This window comes from Stenella coeruleoalba, assembly GCF_951394435.1.
Source record: "Stenella coeruleoalba genome assembly, chromosome: 9".
Lineage (NCBI taxonomy): Eukaryota > Metazoa > Chordata > Mammalia > Artiodactyla > Delphinidae > Stenella > Stenella coeruleoalba.
Window position 1 is genome coordinate 20,943,474 of NC_137155.1, and position 26,129 is coordinate 20,969,602.

General features: G+C 38.8%; 1 protein-coding gene across 11 annotated transcripts in view; it reads right to left on the reverse strand.

The window, feature by feature from the left end:
• The window catches only part of MAGI2 (membrane associated guanylate kinase, WW and PDZ domain containing 2), a 1,347,997-nt gene that overhangs the window by 224,383 nt on the left and 1,097,485 nt on the right, over positions 1–26,129 (reverse strand). For all 11 annotated transcript variants that reach the window (XM_079931544.1, XM_079931541.1, XM_079931547.1 and 8 more), the window contains one exon: positions 10,019–10,657. In XM_079931544.1, coding sequence (XP_079787670.1) covers positions 10,019–10,657 — 639 coding nt within the window. The remainder of the gene's footprint in view (positions 1–10,018; positions 10,658–26,129) is intronic.

Consider the following 26,129-nt stretch of genomic DNA (forward strand, 5'->3'; position numbering starts at 1 on the left):
AGACATCTTGAGTGGCCTGAACATACACTCCACCCCTACATACCCGGCACGACCCTTACAATCTTGGTCCGCCCTTCTTCTGAGATATCCCTGGGGTCACATATGTAGGGGGCACTGCAACCAGATACCACAAACACAATACAGACAACAGCAGGCAGAGAGGCTCAAGAGTAAGCCACCTACTATGCTCAGAACAGTGAACAGTCATTTGCCAGGATGTGGGCAAACTTTGGAGCCAAGTGCTTAATGGGTCAATGTAAAGGGAGTCAATAGCAGCAGTGCCCTGTCCAGTTATCAGGAAGGTAAGGCCACCCCTGGTTTTCACAAACCCAGAGCCACCCCCCACAGGGAGGGGTAGGCTCGGCTTTAAAACGAACATTCTGGGGCTTCCCTGGTGGCGCAGTGGTTGAGAGTCCGCCTGCAGATGCAGGGGACACGGGTTCGTGCCCCGGTCCGGGAGGATCCCACATGCCGCGGAGCACCTGGGCCCGTGAGCCATGGCCGCTGAGCCTGCGCGTCTGGAGCCTGTGCTCCGCAACGGGAGAGGCCACAGCAGTGAGAGGCCCGCGTACCGCAAAAAAAACCACAAAAAAAACAAAAACAAAAAAACGAACATTCTGGTGGCCTAGCCAGGAGTCAGCAGTCACAGTAGAGGTCTGCCACCCCGTGTTATGTAGGGTGCCTTTAGGAGTGGACCCATTAGGTCTTTCCAAACAAAAGACAGTTAATCCCACTAGTTGGACTTGGGTGTCCAGAAGCCAGTCTATTCTATTCCACACAACATAGCCCAGTGGTGCTCATGGGCAGCCAGTTGTACGGGAGTGTTTACTGTCAGGGGTCCTTCTGATGTATGGGCATGTGGGACAGGAAGATGGTGCGTCTTTTCCCGAATGCCGTAGTCAGAATAGCCGGGTCAATTTTTCATGAAAGTCTAGAGGAGTACAACAATGGGATCTCAACGTAGACCCAGCAATTAACAGACTCATTTTCGCAGTGAGGCTAGTGTTGTTACTCAGTCCTTGAATAAATTTCCTTCGCTCAGGCTAGGGATGAAATGTAAGACATCTAATAGGCGCAACACAGAGCAGATCATAACCATTAAGCAAAATACAAGCAGAAACCCCATCTGAGGTAATACCACACCCACCTGTGGTTTTTGTCCTGGTCTGCAATACAGTTCAAAAAACTCAAGTTTTCAGTAATACCACGTATACAATGGCCACCTAGTTTTACCCTGGATATCTGAACAACAGCTATTTCATTTTGACTTCCACAATGGCCAAAGCAGATGTACAATACCTATCTGAAAGACCACAAAACAGGCTACTCTGGTCGGTAAAATTTAAGTTAAACCATGTATAAGCCTTCTGACTTCCCCATACTTCAATGTGTGCAGATTTTCCCATCATTTCCCCTTTCGATTGCAAATCTTTCAATAGAAAGTACTGATGAACAAAATATCCTTCCCTCGCTGCTGGGCGCTAGCTCCTACCCCAGGTGCAGATCATGTCCCTAGATGCCAGGCCTCCTTTATACTGGCCTAGTCATTCGAGTTGGGGGAGCACTAATCAGATCACGTGAAAAGGCTCAGAGGGATGTTGATGGGGAAACACTTAATAGGTTATACATTTTATCACTTATACCCAACTGTCACACAAGCACTGAACATGTGCTTTTAGCAACAGACTTAAAGCAAACAGTGTCACACTTCATGAGTAGTTATACTCTGAGACAATTTCACTACTTTTCTTTCCATCCAGAACATCAGGGCAAAAGTATGGCTAGCGCAATAACATTCATAAGTACAGACCTCAATCAAAAGAACTAGAATTTAATATCCATTGAAACATAATATTGTTCTCTCTAAAATTAGCCTCATATCCACCAAACACAGCCAAATCAAGACTAATTCGTCTGCAAAACAAGTTTGGTCCATCGACCTCATAGGCTCCTCCAAACTGGCTGAGGGGGGCTCAGGAGCTCAGATTGAATTCCCAAAAGGTCTCCCAAGGCCAGGAAAGCCATGCCAAAGCCCTGCTATCAGCCTCTGCCTTGGTGGATTTTTCTCTTCTAGAAGTCCCCAGAATATTGAGATTCCTGCACATGGCAGGAGACAGTCTTTTCCATTTTCCTGATAAGGCTGCTCAGAACCCAGGAGTCTCTAATTTCTGGAGGGACCAGGCGAGAGAAAAGGAAAATGCTTCAATTCTACCCACAGGTGTAGTTTACCAAATTGCTATAAATCATAACCAACTTGAGGGGAAGGGCTTCCCTATATCTGGAAAACACAGATCAAAACCAGTAACATTCCAGACAAAACCCATAAAAATTATAACCATATTCACCAGTTCACTCAGTGACCAATCCTTTTGTTTAACTTTTCATGAAGCCATCAGGTCTTCCATTAGGATTCTTTAAGTTCTTACCCAGTTCAGCAATATAATCTGAAATTTACCACGGACCTGTTATTGTCAGAAGGTCCTTCCTATGAATCTTCTTGAAGATGAGGCACTTTTGCAAAAGCATCAGAGTAAAACAATAACTGTCTATAAAAGACAAAAGACTTAAAAAGACACCTGGGGCTTCCCTGGAGGCGCAGTGGTTGAGAGTCCGCCTGCCGATGCAGGGGATGTGGGTTTGTGCCCGGGTCCGGGAGGATCCCACATGCCGCGGAGCGGCTGGGCCCATGAGCCATGGCCGCTGAGCCTGCGCGTCCGGAGCCTGTGCTCCGCAACGGGAGAGGCCACAACAGGGAGAGGCCCGCGTACCCAAAAAAAAAAAAAAAAAAAAAAAGGCACCTGATTAAGCACCTGATTACAATGTACTCAATAAAGAAACTTGTTTACAATAACTAGAATTGTGACTGATTATACTCTTAACCCGTAAAAACCTTCATCTCTGGCAAAAAGCAAGAAGCAAGTAACTGTGCATTTCTGACTGGAAAATTTCGTGCATTAGTCTTCCTCTCCTAAGCAGGTAAAGGTAGTAAACAGACCTGCTCAGCGTTTAATGTTCCGATATTTTATCCTATTTGAAATGACCCTTGAATTCTCTTCTTTCAACTTTAGTTTCAAGTTACCAAAATCTGGAGAGACTATTTTAGACAGATATTCCCAAAACGTAATTATTTCTATAGAGTTTAACTAAAAGCTCTTTTTTCTCCTTTACTCTTAGAGATCACAGAAGATTAAAGTTCCAGAGAGGCAAGGTGTATCATCTGCATCTCAAAGGCACCAGAGAAATACAAAAGAGAAATTCCTTCTAGAAAGCTAGCTTAACCAATTACAAAAGGCTCACTTTGATACAACAGCAGAGGCATTAGAGGCCACTGTTCTCTAGATCTCTTGGCAGCCCCCATTCATCAAGGACAGCCACCATAAGACCCCATATATTAGTAGATAGCCACCCCAGGATTTCCCCAAGTTTCGGGCTCACCCCTGGAACTTCTGGGCCCTGCATGTTAGTGGACGGCCACCTCAGGACTACTCCCGCAACTTTGCATCCCCCATTCTGCATTTCCCTACGTCTCGGCGCTCCCGGGAGTTTCCTCAGTCTCCTGGCGGGCTCTGCCAATTGTTGGGCGGTACCCGCAAGCCTACAAGGCGTGCGCTCGCCCAGCTTTAAGACTGAAGAAAGAGCCCGGAGTCCGCAACAGAGACATCAATGGTTTAATGGATGGGGGAACTTACACTCAGAAGTAAGGTCCTGAAGCAACACCTCAACGGCCTTCTTCACTCACAGGGTCAGGGGGAAGGGGAGGTACCAGTTATAGGGGAATTGATGTCAGGTGGGCTCATTAGTTACCAGGGAAACCAGCAAGGGGCACGCCCCTCACCACCCCTTTGATAAGAACAATCACCAGCTGGCGCCTGGGGCAAGTACATGGGAAGGTCAGTCTTGTGTGTAGGGTTTAGGTGAAGCAGGCACTGGTTGAGCAAGGGATGCAGAGAGCAAGAGAACAGCCATCTTGAGTGGCCTGATCATACAGCATATAAAAATTACATCAGGGGCTTCACTGGTGGCGCAGTGGTTGGGAGTCCGCCTGCCGATGCAGGGGACAGGGGTTCGTACCCCGGCCCGGGAAGATCCCACATGCCGCGGAGCGGCTGGGCCCGTGAGCCACGGCCGCTGAGCCTGCGCGTCCGGAGCCTGTGCTCCGCAGCGGGAGAGGCCAGGGCACAACAATGAGAGGCCGCGTGCCGCAAAAAAAAAAAAAAAAAAAAAATTACATCAAAAAAATCATACTTAATGGTTAAAGGCTAATACCTTCCCACTAAAATTGGCAATAAGGCAAGGGTGTCCCCTCATAATTATTTCTATTTGACATCATACTGTAGGTTCCAGCTAGTGTAATAAAGCACAGAAAAGGAATCAAAGACATACAGCTTGGAAAGAAAGAAATAAAGCTCTACTACTAGATGACATAATAGTCTATGTAGAAAATGTGATGGAATTTACAAAAAAAGAAAAAGCCCCCAGAACTGAGTGTAACAGGGTTACAGTGTACAAGATCAAAACCAAAAATCATATGTATTTCTATATATTAGCAATAAACAATCTGAAAATGACAATCTGAAAATGGACAATGTTCCATTCACATTCACAATATTATCAAAAAGAATAAAATCGCTAGAAATAAGTTTAACAGAAGAAGTACAAGATTTCTACATTAAGAACTACAAACCATTGCTGAGAGAAATTAAAGGAGATTCAAAAAAATATTTGCAAATCGTTTATCTTCTAAGAGACTTGTAATCAGAATGTAAAAAGGACTTTTACAACTTAATAAGAAGACAACAAACAGCTTAATAAATATATAAATGGGCAAAATATTGAGTAGGCATGTCACCAAAGAAGAAATATACCATATTTATAAATGGAGAGATTCAAGTTGGCAATTCTCCAAAAATTTTTCTATAGATTGAATGCAACATCAGAATCTCAGCAGGGCTTTTACTTAAAAATATAATTTAAAAGTTGATCCTAAAATTTATACAGAAATGCAAAGGACCTAGAATAACCAAAATAATTTTGAAAAAGGAGACAAAAGTTGGAGGATTCATACTACTTGATTTCAAGACTTAATATAAAGCTAATTTAGAGAGTGTGGTATGACAATGAGGATAGACATATAGGTCAATGGAAGAGAATAGAGTCTAGAAATAAACCTTCACATTTATGCAAATTCGGTTTTGACAAATTGCCAAGGCAATCCAAGCGGAAAGGATTTTTTTTTTAAACAAATAGTGCTAGAAAAATTGGATGTCCAAATGCAACCAAATGCACTTAGATCCTTACCTTACACTATGTTCAAAAATGATCTTGAAATAGTTTATAGGTCTAAATATCGGAGATAAAACTATAGAACTTCTAGAAGAAAGCAGGAAAAACTTTGTCATCTTGGATTAGGGAAAGACTTCTTAGATCTAACAGAAAAGAATGATTCATATAAGAAAATACTGATAAATTGGACTTCATCAAAATTAAGAACTTTTGTGCTTCAAAAGGAAGCATTAAGAAAATGAAAAGACAAGCCACAGACTGGGAGAAAATAATTGCAAGTCATTTATCTTTTAAAAGACTTGTAATCAGAATGTAAAAAGGACTTTTACAATTTAATAGGAAGACGACAAACAGCTTAATAAATATACAAATGGGCAAAATATTGAGTAGGCATGTCACCAAAGAAGATAATTAACGCTAATAAACATATGAATACATGCCATGGTAAACACATGAAAAAATTAGAGAAATGTAAATTAAAACCACAAAAAGGCATCATTATACAGGCGCTAAAATGGCTATAATCAAAATGACTAGCTATACCAAGTATGGGCAACAATGGGCAGAAACTGGAAACCTCACACATCGCTAGTGGGAATGTAAAATGGTATAGCCATTTTGGAAAACATTCTAGCTACTTCTGAACAATTTAACTATGCACTTATCATATAACCCAACTGTACCACTCCACTCCTATCTACTCAAGAAAAGTGAAAATGTATGCACACACAAACACTTATATCCAAATGTTCACAGCAACGTTATTTATAAATGCCAAAACCTGGAAACAACTCAAATGTCCATGCACTGGTAAACGGAGTAAAAAAAAAAAAAATGTGGTACCCATACAATGGAATACTACTCAGCAATAAAACGCAACAAACTACTCATACAAGCACCTACATGGGTAGATCTCAACAGCATTATATTCAGTAAAACACTACATACTGTATGATTCCACTTACAAAAATTTCTAGAAAGGCAAAACTATCCAGAAAGCATGTTAGTGATTATCTGGGGGCTAAAGGCATTGGGATGATGGATGTTCTAAGGATTATGGTGATTGCTGCATAACTATATCATTTTAGCAAAACTTATTGAAGTATATAATTATAATTGGTGAATTCTATGGTATGTAAATAATACCACAACGATGTTTCTTAAAGGATAAAACACACCCTAATAACCAAGATATTCAGAGCAAGATGTGTATGTATAATATCATTCCATTTATGTTAAACATACTACATATATACATGCTAGTGAAGGCTACAAAATTTCTAGAAATGTGTGTATACAAACAATATGTTTGCCTCTAGGAAAAGGACTGGAATCCTGGGAAAGGAGAGATAATTACTTTTCATTGTATACCTTCTGACACTATTTGTCTGAAAAAATTAAACCACATAATCACTTTATAAATAAAAAAAAAATCCTAGTAAATAATTTAAAACAACCATAATCCAGACACAAAGATCCGGGTATATGAATTTGCTCTTGAAGATTTATGCTTATCTGAGTGAGGCCATAAGCACTTAGAAGTAGCCTATAGTAAGATAAGGTGAATTTCATCACAAAAACATGGTGTTAGTTCCTATTAATTTCAGAGAGCTGACTACAAATTGTGGGAATCTGGGAAAACATAAGAGGATTTGACTAGAAATACTTTAAGCATTACAGGGTACTACATTCTGCAATTCTACACTGGCCACAAAATACAAACAAATTCCTTGTCCCCAAACACAAACAAAATGCAACCAAAACTTTGAATATTTGATTTCTATATCTGTCTGCAAAAATACTGAATCACTATGCTGTACACCTGAAACTAACACAATATTGTAAATCAACTATACCTCAGTAAAAATAAACACACGAACAACAAAAAAGCTTTGAATACTTGGGGATTAAATGGGGGTGGGAGAGAGTGGAGGGAAAAGAAGCAAGAACAGGGTAATCTAGCTGATAGCAGGCAGACAGAAATGTTTTCAGGAAAGGTACAAATGGCAATAATATAAATACATATTATACATATATATATATATATATATGAAAAAACGATTTTAGAATACTTTTTTCTGCTACATCATGCCTTTAAAAAAGGTACTATATATAAAAAGTGCCCAAACTTGTTTCTATGAATCATACAGTGGATACTGCAAAGTGATTTTCAGTTATTCCATTTAATATCAAGAACCTGTTCCAAAGATTTGATTTTCAGTTGCACATTAAGAAGATATAGCAGGGGCCTCCCTGGTGGCGCAGTGGTTGAGAGTCCGCCTGCCGATGCAGGGGACACGGGTTCGTGCCCCGGTCCGGGAAGATCCCACATGCCGCAGAGCGGCTGGGCCCGTGAGCCATGGCCGCTGAGCCTGCGCGTCCGGAGCCTGTGCTCCGCAACGGGAGAGGCCACGACAGTGAGAGGCCCGCGTACCACAAAAAAAAAAAAAAAAAAAGGGGAAGAAGATATGGCTATTTAATTAAGGATATTTGTTTTAATCTTAAGCAATGGGTGAAATTAAAATACACTGTCAATATTTAATTATCAAGATTCAAGTGCTGTTTTGTAATAATGCTTGAAGGTCACATTTAAGACTTCTGCTATCATATTAATTTTTATTTTTAAGATAGGAACATAGTACTTTGTATAGTGTTGCTCATAAATGCCTAGTATTTGGTGTCCATTTTCACACAAAAATCAATAATGTAAATACTTCCTTGAAGGGAAAACACCTGCAGAGAGAGCCAAATACATCATAAAAGGTGCTTCTTTCAGCTTTGACTGCTTTCACTTGCATTTCAAACTGACAGGGCTTTCACCCTGTTTTGAGTTCTTTGAATAGACAATCACATATGTTTGCCACACGTGTGCTCTTCACGCACAAGTTCCTCGCAGTACTGCTCCTTCTGACGCATCCCTGCCGTAGCTTTGGTGCTAATCTACACTCAACAGACATTTAATGAGCACCTATGCGGCCCATTATACTAAGAACATTCCATCAGGTTAGGTAGTATTATCATCCCAATATAACAGATGAGATATCTGAAGCTCATGGACTAAGTGTCTTAAGTCCCCAAACTGGTAAGCAGAAAACCAGGACTTAGCCTGAGCCCTTTCATTTATACCCTGTTTTCAAGTATCCTCTCTATCTGTGACACTTCCCTCCTTTCTCTCCCTAGTTTCACTGATAATCAAGAGCAGAGCAGGAAAGAAATGAAGGAGGTAGCCTCTGCTCAGCCCCATTCCCTTCCCCAAAGAGCAGGTGGAAGGGAAGAAACACCTCCAGGGCTCAGAGCTCCTACCACAGTCCTCACTGCTCTCAGTTCCATACTTCACCTGGAACACCCAGCCCAGAACTTCAGCCCCAAGCCTGTTCCATAGCTTTCTTCCCAGGGCACAGAAGGCACTATGGGTGATTATTATTATATTTTTAATATATATATATTTTAAACAAGTTTATTTTCTTTTTTTTAAATTTTCTTTATTTATTTTTGGCTGTGTTGGGTCTTCGTTTCTGCACGAGGGCTTTCTCTAGTTGCGGCGAGTGGGGGCCACTCTTCATCACGGTGCACGGGCCTCTCATTGTCGCGGGCTCTCTTGTTGCAGAGCACAAGCTCCAGACGTGCAGGCTCAGTAGTTGTGGCTCACGGGCCTAGTTGCTCCGCGGCATGTGGGATCTTCCCAGACCAGGGCTCAAACCCGTGTCCCCTGCATTGGCAGGCGGATTCTCAACCACTGCGCCATCAGGGAAGCCCTATGGGTAATGACTGATGGAGCATCCCTGTAGTAATTGAAGTGTCCTGAGCAACGCTATTTACAACTCTGAAATGATTTTTCTATGGAGACACAGCTCCCATTGGTCCTTATGGGGATTATCAAGACTACTTGAGCTTGGAAGGAGTTGAACCAGCTTCCACATGCTAGCCTGCAAACCTATGCACAGCTCAGAGTATCACTTCCTTGGGAAAAATCAGCTTTCTTAATTAAGTCAATGGAAACCAGTTTGAAGCCTCCACAACTGAAACATTAATGAACTTTTGGAATACAACCCACTTATACTCGGGAATTCAACCTTTACCCTCTCAGTTCATAGCCATATATATATATATATTTTTTTTTTTTCTCAGAGTCCTAACCACTGGACCGCCAGGGAATTCCCCACAGCAATATATATTTGTAAGACTGAAAACACTATTTTTATTGTGCTTAATATAATATAGGAAAAGATACATTCTCAAAATTAAAAAGCACAGCTTCCTGGACTCATGTTTTTCTTTCTTATTTACTCTTTTACCTTCATTTTTTAAAGTATGATTTCACAGACTTGTGGTTGCCAAGGGGGAGGGGAGGTAGGGGAGGGATGGATTGGGAGTTTGGGATTAGCAGACACAAACTACTATATATAGAATGGAAAAACAACAAGGTCCCACTGTATAGCACAGGAACTATATTCAATATCCTGTGATAAACCATAATGGAAAAGAATGTGAAAAAGAATACACACACACACACACACACACACACACACACACACATATCTGAATCACTTTACTGTATAGCAGAAATCAACACGTTTGTAAATCAACTATACTCAATAAAGTTAAAAAAATAAAAATAAAAATTTTTAAAGTGCCATTTCATTCAACTCCAGAGAAACTTCCATTTTTTCGATACTATTGTAAAGGTTCTACTACTTCACCTGCATACTGATTGTTGAGCCAGTGTTTATCTTACCTCCTCGATGGATAATCAAAGAAGTCTCGCTTCCAATGGGACAGTCCTTAAGTATATCCACTACTTCCGTATGGCTCAGGTTCTGTACATTCTGCTGGTTGATCTCAACAATGAGGTCGCCTTCACACAGGCCAGGGCATCCCTGAATGTCAAGTATTTGTTTCACCCGCTGTCCTGTAGGACTGTCTGCAATGGTGAAGCCAAAGCCCTGGGCACCTTTCACAATGGTTAAGGTCATAAGTTCAGCTTGGGTGGCCCCAGATGAAGCCATAGATACATTGTCGTCATGGACAGGTGGTGGATACGTGCTATCTAGCTGACCATCAGCTGGCATTGAGTGCAAAGTATGAGGCGGCCGATCTGTTATATCTGGAACCGACTGTGAGGTCCGAGAAATGTATTCCAAATATGTTTCATAGTTATGTCTTCCATTGACCATCACTGGAGGTGGCCTCTCCATTATTGCAAGGGGTGGCACCATGCTGTTAGCAGGATCTTCAGGATCAAAGGGCAAAGGGTAGCCACGACACAACACTAAGTTGACACTCTGACCAATAGGAACAGACTGGAAAAGTTTGACTACATCTGCATGAGTGTGTCCAAGGACACAAACTTCATTAATATAGACAATGACATCACCTGCAAGGGAAAAAAAGAAAGAGATTGACAACATGAGGTAAGTTCAATTAACGCTGACATAGAGAAATGGAATTATTTATGAGACTAGTGAAAGACGGTGCTGTGTTTCTCAGTAAGCAGTGAGAAGATCAATTAGAATAGTATTTAAATTCCCTGTAGGTGACTCAAGGTTACAACAGGTCTGCCAACAAATATAGTGATTAAATGCTGAAAAAAAAAGCTATTTGGTTATTCCTGAAGTTCAGAAACAACTCCATATTCAGAAAGAAAAGTTTACAAGAATTTGTACCTTGAAGAAGCACACATTCTATGCTTCTTTTTCATCTTCAGGGCAAATCAGTTAATAGAATTTTCAAATTATTGAGAAGTGGTAGTCATAAGTTTTGGATGAAGGACAAAGCCCAGTATATGGGTTTTTTGCTCTCACTTGTCTGAGTCAACTGTCTTTTTTTTTCCTTTTTATGGAAGAGGAAAATATTTTGCCCACTTTATTTTATCTCTCTATAGCAAAGTGTAATTGCAAAGGTTCCACGTCTACACAAGTAAAGATCAAGAGGACAGATTAAGGGATCAGCGATCTGGGTCCATATCCTGGCTCTACTACTTAGCAGATCTGTGCGACTGGGCAAGTGACTTACCTGCTTTGAGCCACAGTTCCTCATTTGTAAAGCTGCTGTGAGGGTGAAATGAGATGATGCAGGAAAAGGGCTTGGCACAATGCCTGCCATATGGTGAGTGCTCAATAAACGTGGACCATTATCAATATTATTGTTGCTAAAATAGGAGGAAGGGGATGTGAGACCCTGGCTTTCAAAGAGGAAGCTTCCAAAGACATCCTCCCATCTTAGATAAAGTGATATTTCTGCAGATCTTTTCAAAAAAGGCATTTGTCCTTTCTCCCCAATGAATTTAATCACAGAGTTACAGAAGCCCACTGATCAGAAGTTAACTTTATGTTATTAAAAATGTCCTGAAGGCAAATTATTCATTATAAAATATATCCAGAAAGACAATATTTCCTTCTTAAAATGCAGGGAAAACATGTTTGTTTGAGATGTTGTTTAAAAAATTCAATTATGTATGAATAACAGTTTTATTTTCGGAGCACTGCTCTATCATGGATTGATATTTTTACCCTCAAAACCCATAATATTTGAGAATTGAACTTGCAAATTGAGATTGTGCCTGACTATGCTGAAGAGTATATGAGAGATTAAAAGACATGTTTTCACAGATTGTCAAATGAGTAATTCAACAGTTATCAGTCTATCAGGATACTTCTGAAATGGGTAGTGTAAATGGCTAGGGATTTCATTCTGAGACATCATTGCCCATCAAAATTGCAAACATCAAAAATGAAAAACAGAGTTGAATTTTCAGAGTTAAATACTTTTTTGGCTTCTCTTAGTTGTCTGATACAAAATGATTTCTCCACTAAATACACTTTAAAAATAAATAATTCTATGAATAGAACATTGCTGAGTAAAATGCCCTTAACTACATACTCTCAGCTAACACTCTTCCCAAATGCTAGAGAACTGCTTGAAAGTGCTAAAGATATAGACAGAAAAGCAAAAACAAACAAACAAAATGAAACAAAACAAAATAACATTTTCAGTGATCCAGGTTAGGTCTCATTCTGGAAAATGTCACAGACTATGTGATTGGTCAGGTGGAATCACTCTTCAATTATGTCTTTCAGAGAGGGTGCTGGTGTAATGTCTGGGACACTGGGCCATGACTCAGGACTGAATTGGGATGGGCATCCACTCTGCTACAGTGACTTCTCAACAGACCGTGGCAGTTGGGAATGTTTTGGCATCATTTTTAACTGGTTAAGGTCATGCCAGAGTCCCAGAGAAGTATCTGATCCAGACAAACTTTTTTTCTTCTCCTCCTTGCCCCTTCTATTTTTAAAGTTACTATATATATTTATACACTGAAAGGTTGAAAGACTATAAATACTTGTGTACTACCATCCAGCTTAATGATTAGAACATTGCTTATATCAGTTGAAGCCCCCTGGGTAGCATCCTCTCCCACTTGCCCTCCTTTACTGCCCTTTCCAAAGGTAACCATTGTCCCGCATTTGAGGTTTGTTAATCACATGTACTTTACATTTTTATGACATATCTCGGTACACATAAACCCTACACAGTTTAACCACTAAATAATATCTCTTAAAATGTTTTTGCATATTTTAAACCTTTTGTAAATGGTATACATATTAATCTTCTGTAATCTCTCCAAATGTATTTATGATACTTATCTCTTTTGATACATTTACCTCTAGTTCATTAACTTTCATTGCAATATAATATCTGTTGGATGACTACATCATTATTTATTAATATTTATCCATTCTTTTGTTAGTGGACACTGGGGTTCTTGTGAATTTTGGGCTATTAAAGATAACTCTGCTATGAACCTCTTTCCATGGCCCTTATGCACATATGGGAGAGTTTTTGTGAGGTATCTACCTCGGGGTAGAATTGCTGGACACAGGCCAGTTGTGTCTTCAACTTTGTTAGAAACGGGAAATGGCTGACAAAATTGGTCAAATCGGTTTTCACTCCCCTCGGTAGGGTATCAGAATTTTCATTGCTCCCCATCTGACACAATGCTTGCCATTCTCAGACTTTTAATTTTCAATAATCTAATGGGTGTGATCATGGTTTTAATTTGCATTTCCCACTCTGCTAGTAAGGGTGAGCATCTTTTCATATGTTTATTGGCCATTTGGGTTTTCTCTTTAGTACCTCTCCTTTCCCCGTTTTTCCTATTAGGTTAGTCTTCTGTTTTTAAACACATTGACTATTTTTCTGCCCACCTCCATTCTCGATCCAACACCCTCTGTAGGTTTGGGAGGCTGCATGGTATAGTAGACATTACATGGAATAGGGAACCAAACGTCTTTGGACTGATTCCCAGCTCCATCACTTACTAGCTGTGTGACTTTCAAAACTAATTTAAATCCTCTGTGACTCATTCTTCAGAAGTAATGAGGAACAATAATAATAGCAACTTAGTGTGCTACAGGAAATAGCAAATGAGATCACACAGGTGAAAGTGTCTGTAAGCTGTAAATTGTTATGCGAAGGATAATTGCTATTTCACTAATTATTATCTGTCCTTGGTTATATCCGTCTATGAAATCAGGACAGTCCCACCAAGATATTCCCACCACAGTCATAATTAAGGATGAATATGAGTTCCTGAGTGGGCAAGTGAAAGGCAGGAAAGTAACAAATGCCATTCTCCTCTATAGCTCTCCCTAACTTTAATCACAGTTAACAAACTCCCCAGCCCCCAAGCATGCTTTATTCTTCCTTCTGCTATGCCAGAAATTCACAGGAAAAAAGAACTAAGTTCAAAGCTCTCACAGTTCCCTGCCAGGTCTAAAGAGTAGTTATTTGAATTATAGTGATTAATATTATCTATTATAGTGAGTTTTAATGTGATCTTGCTATTTAGAAACAGAATAAGAACTATTTGTGGTTCTTAGTAAGACTGCCTTCTAAAATTTATGGATATTTTCCACTCAGAGCAATTTTTCAAGTCATCAAGCAAGCAAGTGATAAAGGACCCTGCAATAATACCTTTGTGGAGCTACTCAGAAGGTTTCTGAATGTAAAAGATGAGGGGCCAGTTATCACAGGACAGAACTATCTAACAACTTGACACTACTTAACTGCTCACTTTAAAAGTAAATGGATGCCTAGGGCTTCCCTGGTGGTATAGTGGTTAAGAATCCACCTACCAATTCAGGGGACACGGGTTCGATCCCTGGCCCAGGAAGACCCCACATGCTGCGGAGCAACTAAGCCCGTGCGCCACAACTACTGAGCCTGTGCTCTAGAGCCCACGCTCTGCAACAAGAGAAGCCGTGACAACAAGAAGCCTGTGCACCGCAACGGAGAGTAGCCCCTGCTCGCTGCAACTAGAGAAAGCCCGTGCGCAGCAACGAAGACCCAACGCAGCCAAAAATTAAAAAAAAAAAAAAACATAAATTTATTTTTTTTAAAAAAAGGAAATGGATGCCTAGACACTGTGTTATGCCAAAACTATTGTAGATGGAGACGTAAGCAAACATTTGCTTATTCAGAGGGAGAACTCATTGGGTAGGATATTTATAGACCATGCTGTATGAATGTCATTTACATGTTGTGAAGTAAAAATATGAGCCACCTGGTATGTGCCTTCTGATGGTGCCACGCCAAGTCCTGAGGTAGACTGGGCTCATGAGCACAGAAACGGACGTCGTTAGGAAAACCGGCTCCAGGTCTAACCCTGTTGGCCTACTTAAACGGGAGAATGGAAAAAGAGTCACTTGATGTCTCCATCTCTCAATTTATTCTTTTATAAAATGAGAATTAAAATATCTCCTCCATTTCCTCTTCACAGGGCTACTGTGAGAATGAGATCATCCTTATGAAAACACTTTTAATTTTACCAAAGAAAGGTTCTCCATAAAAATAAGAGGCTGCATTTCTTTTGAGAGCCTAGCACACATTTTCATCGCCATATTGCCTGCAAGGTTACATTGTTTCCTATATGGCCATTCACTTTAGGACATATTGAGGCCAGATGGTTTTAGGGCTATTGCCTTCAGGTCTATTGGTCAAATTTGGTGTGACTGATGAGCTTGGTGTCCCCAACAGGGCTGATCTCATTATGACCTGATTCCCAGTTATGGGATTTCAAAGTGCAAGTGAAGGAGAGTGAGGCTGATGAAGCAGGAAGTGTAAACTGCTGGCCTGTATGAGAAAATGTTCTAAGGTAATTGGTTTCTTTCTTAGTCATGGAAATCAAAATACAATATTGGATACCTCTTGGGTACTTCATCATTTTGGATAAAATAGAGCACTCTTTAGTAGAGCACTGATTGCTTAAAATGGAGTTATTTTTAGACCTCTTTCCTCTGCTCCCACCTTCTTTGAGTCACTGAGGCTATACAATCTTCTTTTTCAGCTGCTCTCACTTGCCACCTGCTGTCTACCTTCCTTACGCACCACCTTGGACCAGACTAGAATAGTTCACTTCACACTCCATTCTGATCCTACTGTCTCCTCCTATTAACTTCAAGCCACTCAATCTTCAGACCTACTGCTTAACACTCTTTACCACTAGCCTTTCCAACTTGTGTTTGTATTCACCCCCCCAATAAGTTACCTTTCTTGGGAAGCTGGTATCTTTACTGTTCATAATTCATAACTTGATAACTTGCCTTTTTATTTGAATCCTGCTGTTCCTCTACCCTCAAGTGCACGTCTTTTCTATGTATAACTTCATTCCAGATAATTCCTTTCTTTCCTGACCTCTTCAAAGATACCTTCCATTATTCCTACACAGATTGCTCCTGTCTCACGTTTGCGACTACAGACTCACCTCCAACTTTATTCCTTTGTGAGAGTTTTCTACCTGTTCCAAGTTTTTTCCGTAAAATATAGAGTATCATTACTATGCTGAGAACTTTTTAGGTATTTAGGATAAATTCTCATTAAATAAAGGATAGAAAGACTTAGGAAAATAAAAACTGGATTGGATTTCACAGCTAAATTCACTGCTGTGTTTCTAACTTGTTTTTGTCAAGTCATATAGATTTTTGTTAAAAGAAAAAAAAAAATCTCACTGACTACTCCCATCCCACCAATTACATGTATTTTACATTGAAAAATTACTATTTTTTGAGTTTCCTCTCCAGCTAATACAATTTGACTGCCCATTCTTCTTTCTGAAGCTTGTGTTAGTTTGTGTTTTTTATAATAACTATATGATTTTATTATAACAGGCAATTTTATTATAATATTGAATATTCATTTTCCCTCTATTCTATAACCCCCCAAAACATAATAAATTTTGACATGTACTTTTGGGCATGTGCCACTCATCACTTCTATTAAATTGAAAATAACTGTTCTTGATAAAATGTATTCCCCAAAGTGAAGCACTGTGGTATGTCAGATAGACAAATAAAATTAAAGCTGGGTCTCCTTGGGTTGTTCTTTGAGAAAGTCATTCACCAGTTTCATCATCTATAAAATGGGCTAACAATAGCTGTTCTATCTACCTTATAGGAAAGAGATGTCTGTGAAAATGCTCAGCTATCATGATATATAAATATACATATTAAAAATTTTTAACAAATGACTGATAAAGAGTGGAAAGCAAGAATATCCTAAGAAGGAGAAAGAATAAGTAGCTCAGTTTTAAAAAAAGAAACTGCTGAATTTTATTAAATTATTTGGCAGTTTGCTTGCAGAAATTTGAGAGGACAGATAATGTTCATCCTTGTAGCTGAATACACTGTTTCCCAACAAGGAAGACTAGTGCCTCATGAAAGTATCCTCAGACTCCTCATTCCCTTCTGGAATAGAAGTAACAATGTGGCTAGGGTGGAGGGATCAGGACAGAGGATGGGTGAACTGTGTGGCAGGGGCTGTCAGGGGTGGTGGTGGATGGAATGTAGAGCATCCACACGTGAGGGTCTTGGCATTTTCTCAACTATGTCACAAAGTGAGAAAGGTCTGATGACAAGTATCCCCCAGATACAGGGGCTTTTGCCTTGCTTTCTCAGTTTTCCTGATGAATTTGTTACAGGGTTCAATGCTTCTTATTGCCACAAAGTTTTTCCTTATGCCTAAATCTAATTTCTTTTGCTAAAAATCACTATTTCCTCAATTTCCATTCTCATAAAAGTGGAAGCATCAGTCTTTTGGAATAATTTAAAGCAGTTTCTAAAATTCCCAAATGGCCTCTTCAGAGTGAAAGTTATTAAAACAGCCATCAATTGGAGAAGATTCCATCTTGGAGGTTCTGGAACTTACCATCATTCTATTGACTTTAAACATCTGTCTTGCAAAGAGCATTACTGCAGACACCAACAAATTTTGCAGAAATGCAAAAGCAAATACTTAGGTTATGGAAGGTATAGAAGGCAGGACAAAAGCCTTCATCAGGAGAATTTTAGGTTAATTCTTATGTGCTACATTATAAATGACATTGTGAATGAAAATGAGTTGAATTGATCTGTAGCACTAAAATAAGATGTTTTAATCCTCTTTCTTCCTTTTTTTTTTTTTACATTATAAAACCAAGTGTGGCATAATGGAGAGAGCACTGATTTAGGAGTCAGAAGGTTTATGCTTACGGCAGAAAGTTTATGCCAGGTATGCCAATAATTAGTGGTGTCATTCTCTGGGTCTTATCTCTCATTTGTTTACTAATTTATTCAGCAAAGATTTACTACCATGAGTCAGGCACCATAGCATAAATAGAGAAGATTGAACCAGATGATTTCTAAGACATTTTCTTCACTCTGAAATTCTAACACTAAGGTCCTTGGATTCTACCTCTTAGCTATGTCTGCAATTGTTCTACCACCCTAGGTTGGGAACTTACCCATTGTATGAACTCCTGGAACAGTCCCTTAGCTGGTCTTCCTGATGTCATAGCAGGAGAGACTAGGGAAGGAGGAGAGGGAAGCCTAGCATATGGAATGACTCAATGAGTCTGTGGGATTATGGGGTTACCTAATTTCACCCCATATTGACTAGGATTACATGGAGTTGTTATTAAGCCCCCTCTTCTGGTCAGGATCGTCTCAGGAACCAGGAGAGTGTTACTATTCTGCAGGTCACAGGCATTCGTTTCAGGGACTTTAAAGCACTGGGCACTGCCTTCCACCTGCCTCTCTATCAACTCATTTTTCATACCATACTCTCTGATGTCCTTTCTACTTAATATCTTTCAGTGCCTGCTCATAAAAAGAGAATAGAGTCCAAGTTCTCTAGCTCAGCATATAAGGCTCTCAGTCTACATTTTCACCATTTCTTGCCTCTTTCCAACCTACTCTGTACTTTAGTTGGGCCAAGCTCAGGGCTGTGTCCTACACATGCTACATCATTCCATCCTCTCACTCTTCCCATGCTTTGTCTCCACTAACAAACTCCTAGTTACCCTGTGAGACCAACTTCATTTTTTGGATCATCTTTCTGACCACCATTTATTGTTGAGAGTTAGTGACCTCTTCCTGTGTGTTACTCTTCCTGACATCTTAATTCTTCTACATTTCTAACCACATTAACCTCACCTAGAGCTTCTCTGACCATAGTGGCTACCATTTTAATACATTTAATATTTATCTGACATTTAACAAATTCTATTTTACCTGATCCTTCAGAAATCCATTTGAGGTTATTACCATTGTTACCTGTATTTTATACATGTGGAAACTGAGCCTAGGAGAACTGAACCCTGGTAATTAGGTAAGATTTAGGAATTGAACCCAAGCTTTAACACAAATGTTAAGAATTTCAAACAGACCAGGACATATTTTTACTTGGGGACACTTTTGTGTCCCTCCAATCGTACCAACTGACATGCTGGGTAAAATACCCTTAATTCCTGAATATGAAAATTGAGAGATGAAATGCAATATTCTTTTGATTACTCAAGTTAATAGAGGGAAGCAGTGAAGCAAATAATTGCAAACTGGGGAATCAACTGTAATATCCCAGTCCACTTTCTGCAGTGCTCCAAAATGAGCTGTTTGGAAGAAGGCTTTGAGGATGCTGACGCAGAGAGGTGACAGGGCACTGTAACCCACAGAACTCTGTAACCATCATAAGCTATATTATAAATTATATCAATAGCTATGTGATTTGGGGCAAGAAATTTAACTTTCCTTGGTCTAGTTTCTTTCCATGCATGGAAAATCAGAAAAGGTAGTTTCAAAGGTGCAGCTTTAAAAGTTCCTTCTGAAGAGAATGTGGAAAGCCCTTCTACTGCACTCATATAAGGCATTGGGAAATTTCACTGGTGCTGTTAAACAGACAAGTGACAGGCCTTTGGGGGCTTACCCCAAGGTTCCTTGATTTCTGACAAACAGCCAGTGATTCTAACACTCTTATCTATAGGCAAAAGGATACCAAGACGTTGGCATGGCTCCGTGTTTCTCAAAAGAATGAAAGCCTTCTTAATCATATTTTATAATTTCATCTGTGTGACCTGGTGCAGATGCCTAATTAAAAGCTTCGTTAAAAAAAAATTATGTTTAATCAGCATGCATCCGACAATTACTCTGGCAGATGTGAATTAGGCTGACGATATATTTACATTTCTTTTGTGTTTGGCACTGAGTGGTAAGATATATTTAAATACTTGCATTTTACTTTGTTGGAAAGGAGGAAGAAAGAAATACATTCTAAGAGAATCTAAAGACACTGATTATTTGCTGATCTGGCAGAGATGAAACAACACTTCAGATTAAAACTATAAGTAAAAAAAAAACTATAAGTAAAGCCACAAAAAAAAGTACAAAAGACTGTTTTTGTTTCTTTTTTTCTTTGCAAAACTCCAAAGAGCAGAGGCTTTCTAAATAGCTTCCTCACGTTAGGAATTCAATATCATAAAATGTTCAGTGAATCTATTTTCCTAAAAGAATGCAATGACTTTTAAACAAAGACAAGAAAAAGAGACAAATATATTATCAGAGGGACCCTATAAAATGAAAATAGGTTCCTGCATCTAAAGATAACTTTGGTCCACCAAAGACCTCCTGGTCCCAAGTAATATCAAATGGCAAAAGCTCTACCAGAGATCTCCATCTCAATGCTAAGACCCAGCTCCACTCAACGACCAGCAAGCTACAGTGCTGGACACCCAAACAACTAGCAAGAAAGGAACAGAACTCCACCCATTAGCAGAGAGGCTGCCTAAAATCAGAAGAACGTCACAGACACTCCAAAACACACCACCGGATGTGGTCCTGCCCTCCAGAAAGACAAGATCCAGACTCATCCACCAGAACACAGGCACTAGTACCCACCACCAGCAGGCCTACAAACCCATTGAACCAACCTTACCCACTGGGGCAGACACCAAAAACAATGGGAACTATAAACCTGCAGCCTGAGAAAAGGAGACCCCAAACACAGTACGTTAAGCAAAATGAGAAGACAGAGAAACAAACAACAGATGAAGCAGCAAGGTAAAAAGCCACCAGACGAAACAAATGAAGAGGAAATAGTCAGTCTACCTGAAAAAGAATTCAGAGTAATGATGGTAAAGATGATCCAAAATCTTGGAAATAGAATGGAGAAAATACAAGAAACATTTAACACGGAACTAGAAGAACCAAAGAGCAAAGAAACAATGATGAACAACACAATAAATAAAATTAAAACTTCTCTAGAAGGAATCAATAGCAGAATAACGGAGGCAGAAGAACGGAAAGGGACATGGAAGGTAATATAGTGGAAATAACTACCTCGGAGCAGAATAAAGAAAAAAGAATGAAAATAATTGAGAACAGTCTCACAGACCTCTGGATAACATTAAACACACCAACATTCAAATTATAGGGGTCCCAGAAGAAGAGAAAAAAAAGGAACTGAGAAAACATTTGAGGAGATTAGAGTTGAAAACTTCCCTAATATGGGAAAGGAAAGAGGCAATCAAGTCCAGGAAGCACAGAGTCCCATACAGGATAAATCCAAGGACAAACACACCAAGACACATATTAATCAAACTATCAAAAATTAAATACAAAGAAAAAATATTAAAAGCAGCAAGAGAAAAACAACAAATAACATACAAGGGAATGAGCATAAGGTTAACAGTTGATCTTTCAGCAGAACCTCTGCAAGCCAGAAAGGAGTGGCAGGACATATTTAAAGTGATGAAACGGAAAAACCTACAGCAAAGATTACTCTACCCAGCAAGGATCTCATTCAGATTCAACGGAGAAATTAAAACATTTACAGACAAGCAAAAGCTAAGAGAATTCAGCACCAACAAACCAGCTTTAAAACAAATGCTAAGGGAACTTCTCTAGGCAGGAAACACAAGAGAAGGAAGAGACCGACAATAACAAACATCAAACAATTAAGAAAATGGTAATAGGAACATACATGTTGATAATTACCTTAAATGTAAATGGATTAAACGCTCCCACAAAAAGACATAGACTGGCTGAATGGATACAAAAACAAGACCCATATATATATGCTGTCTACAAGAGACCCACTTCAGACCTAGGGACACATACAGACTGAAAGTGAGAGAATGGAAAAAGCTATTCCATGCCAATGGAAATCAAAAGAAAGATGGACTAGCAATTCTCATATCAGACAAAATAGACTCTAAAATAAAGACTATTATAAGAGACAAAGAAGGACACTACATAATGATCAAAGGATCAATCCAAGAAGAAGATATTACAATTGTAAATATTTATGCACCCAAAAGAGGAGCACCTCAATACATAAGGCAAATGCTAACAGCCATAAAAGGGGAGATCAACAGTAACACAATCATAGTAGGGGACTTTAACATGCCACTTTCACCAGTGGACAGATCATCCAAAACAAAAATAAATAACGCAAAACAAGCTTTAAATGATACATTAAACAAGAGGGACATAACTGATACTTATAGGACATTCCATCCAAACACAACAGAATACACTTTCTTCTCAAGTGCTCATGAAACATTCTCCAGGATAGATTACGTCTGGGGTCACAAATCAAGCCTTGGTAAATTTAAGAAAACTGAAATCATATTAAGTATCTTTTCTGAGCACAAAGTTAGGAGACTAGATATCAATTACAGGAAAAAACTGTAAAAAACATAAACTCATGGAGTCTAAGCAACACGCTGATAAATAACCTAGCGATCACTGAAGAAAACAAAGAGTAAATCAAAAAATTCCTAGAAACAAATGACAATGAAAACATGATGACCCAAAATCTATGGGATGCAGCAAAAGCAGTTAAGAGCAAAGTTTATAGCAATACAATCCTACCTCAAGAAAAAAGAAACATCTCAAATAAACAACCTAACCTTACACCTAAAGCAATTAGAGAAAGAAAAACAAAGAAACCCCAATGTTAGCAGAAGGAAAGAAATCATAAAGATCAGAGCAGAAATAAATGAAAAAGAAATGAAGGAAACGATAGCAAAGATCAATAAAACTAAAAGCTGGTTCTTTGAGAAGATAAACAAAAGTGATAAACCATTAGCCAGACTCATCAAGAAAAAAAGGGAGAAGACTCAAATCAACAGATTAGAAATGAAAAAGGAGAAGTAACAACTGACATTGCAGAAATACAGGGATTATGAGAGATTACTACAAGCAACTATATGCCAATAAAATGGACAACATGGAAGAAATGGAAAGATTCTTAGAAAAGCACAACCTTCCAAGACTGAACCAGGAAGAAATAGAAAATATAAACAGACTAATCACAAGCACTGAAATTGAAACTGTGATTAAAAATCTTCCAATGAACAAAGCCCAGGACCAGATGGCTTCACTGGAAAATTCTATCAAACACTTAGAGAAGAGCTAACACCTATAATTCTCAAACTCTTCCAAAACACAGCAGAGGGAGGAACACTTGCAAACTCATTCTATGAGGCCGCCATCACCCTGATACCAAAACCAGACAAAGATGTCACAAAATAAGAAAACTACAGACCAAAATCACTGATGAACATAGATGCAAAATCCTCAACAAAATACTAGCAAACAGAATCCAACAGCACATTTAAAGGATCATACACCATGACAAGTGGGGTTTAATCCAGGAATCAAGGAATCTTCCATAAATGCAAATCAATCAGTGTGATAAACCATATTCACAAATTGAAGGAGAAAAACCATATGATCATCTCAACAGATGCAGAAAAAGCTTTCAACAAAATTCAACACCCATTTATGATAAAAACCCTGCAGAAAGTAGGCATAGAGGGAACTTACCTCAACAAAATAACAGTCATATATGAGAAACCCACAGCCAACATCATTTTCAATAGTGAAGAACTCAAACCATTTCCACTAGATCAGGAAGAAGACAAGGTTGCCCACTCTCACTATTACTATTCAACATAGTTTTGGAAGTTTTAGCCACAGCAATCAGAGAAGAAAAAGCAATAAAAGGAATCCTAATTGGAAAAGAAGAAGTAAAGCTGTCACTGTTTGCAGATGACATGATACTATACATAGAGAGTCCTAAAGATGCTACCAGAAAACTACTAGAGCTAATCAATGAATTTGGTAAAGTAGCAGGATACAAAATTAATGCACAGAAATCTCTTGCATGCCTATATACTAATGAAGAAAAATCTGAAAGAGAAATTAAGGGAACACTCCCATTTACCACTGCAAGAAAAAGAATAAAATACCTAGGAATAAACCTACCCAAGGAGACAAAAGACCTGTATGTAGAAGACTATAAGATGCTGATGAAAGAAATTAAAGATGATACAAACAGATGGAGAGATATTCCATGTTCTTGGATTGGAAGAATCAATATTGTGAAAATGACTATACTACCCAAACCAATCCACAGATTCAATGTAATCCCTATGAAACTACCAATGGCATTTTTCACAGAATTAGAACAAAAATTTCACAATCTGTATGGAAATACAAAAGACCCCAAATAGCCAAAGCAATCTTGAGAAAGAAAAACAGAGCTGGAGGAATCAGGATCCCTGACTTCAGACTATACTACAAAGCTACAGTAATCAAGACAGTATGGTACTGGCACAAAAACAGAAATATAGATCAATGGAACAGGATAGAAAGCCCAGAGTTAAACCCACAGACATATTATTACCTTATATTTGATAATGGAGGCAAGAATATACAATGGAGAAAAGACAGTCTCTTCAATAAGTGGTGTTGGAAAGACTGGACAGCTACATGTAAAAGAATGAAATTAGAACACTCGCTATCACCACAGAAAAAAATAAACTAAAAATGAATTAAAGATCTAAATGTAAGGCCAGGCACTATAAAACTCACAGAGGAACACATAGGCAGAACCCTCCATGACATAAATCACAGCAAGATACTTTTTGACCCACCTCCTAGAGAAATGGAAATAAAAACAAAAATAAGCAAATGGGACCTAATGCAACTTAAAAGCTTTTGCACAGCGAAGGAAACCATAAATAAATAAGACGAAAAGACAACACTCAGAATGGGAGAAAATATTTGCAAATGAAGCAACTGATATAGGATTTACCTCCAAAATTTACAAGCAGCTCATGCAACTCAATACCAGAAAAACAAACAACCCAAACCAAAAATGGGCAGAAGACCTAAATCAACATTTCTCCAAAGAAGATATACAGACTGCCAACAAACACATGAAAGGATCTCAACATCACTAATCATTAGAGAAATGCAAATGAAAACTACAGTGAAGTATCACCTCACACGGGTCAGAATGGCCATCCTAAAAAAATCTACAAACAATAAATGCTCGAGAGGGTGTGGAGAAAAGGGAACCCTCTTGCACTGTTGGTGGGAATGTAAATTGATACAGCCACTATGGAGAACAGTACGGAGGTTACTTAAAAAACTAAAAATGGAACTACCATATGACCCAGCAATCCCACTACTGGGCATATACCCTGAGAAAACCATAATTCAAAAAGACTCAAAGCAATTTTACTCCAATAAAGATATTAAAAAAAAATTCTTAAGTTACAGAAATATTAGAATTAGAGAGTTTATAAGAATGTCAGACATAAAAAAAATGAAACAAAAGGAATTGCATTTTTACATACCAGTAACAGTCTAAAATAGTTACCATTTATAAATTAGGTAATTAATTAAATAGTGCTTTATGTAAATCTAGCAGAGAAATGAAAATTTAAATGCAAGACATTAAAGTGTTTTAAAATAAATGGAAAAAAAAAAAGTCATGTTACACAATGTTCATTGTAGCTCTATTTACAACAGCCAGGACATGGAAGTAACCTAAGTGTCCAGAGACAGATGAATGGATAAAGAAGATGTGGCACTTATATACAATGGAATATTACTCAGTCATAAAAAGAAACGAAATTCAGTTATTTGTAGTGAGATGGATGGACGTAGACACTGTCATACAGGGTGAAGTCAGTCAGAAAGAGAAAAACAAATACCGTATGCTAACACATATATATAGAATCTTAAAAAAAAAATGGTTCTGAAGAACTTAGGGACAGGACAGGAATAAACACGCAGACATAGAGAATCGACTTGAGGACACGGGGAGGGGGAAGGGTAAGCTGGGACGAAGTGAGAGAGTGGCATGGATATATATACACTACCAAATGTAAAATAGATAGCTAGTGGGAAGCAGCCACATAACACAGGGAGATCAGCTCAGTGCTTTGTGACCACCTAGAGGGGAGGGATAGGTAGGTTAGGAAGGAGATGCAAGAGGGACGGGATATGGGGATATATGTATATGTATAGCTGATTCACTTTGTTATAAAGCAGAAATGAATACACCATTGTCAAGCAATTATACTCCAATAAAGATGTTAAAAAAAATTAAAGAGATCTTACGACTCCACTAGAAGAAAATAAAAACAATTAAAAATATCTTAAAACCCTGGCAGGACATGAAAGTTTATGAGAGCAAGACAAAAATGTATTCTAGAGTTTTCCTGTGTGTACGGACACACA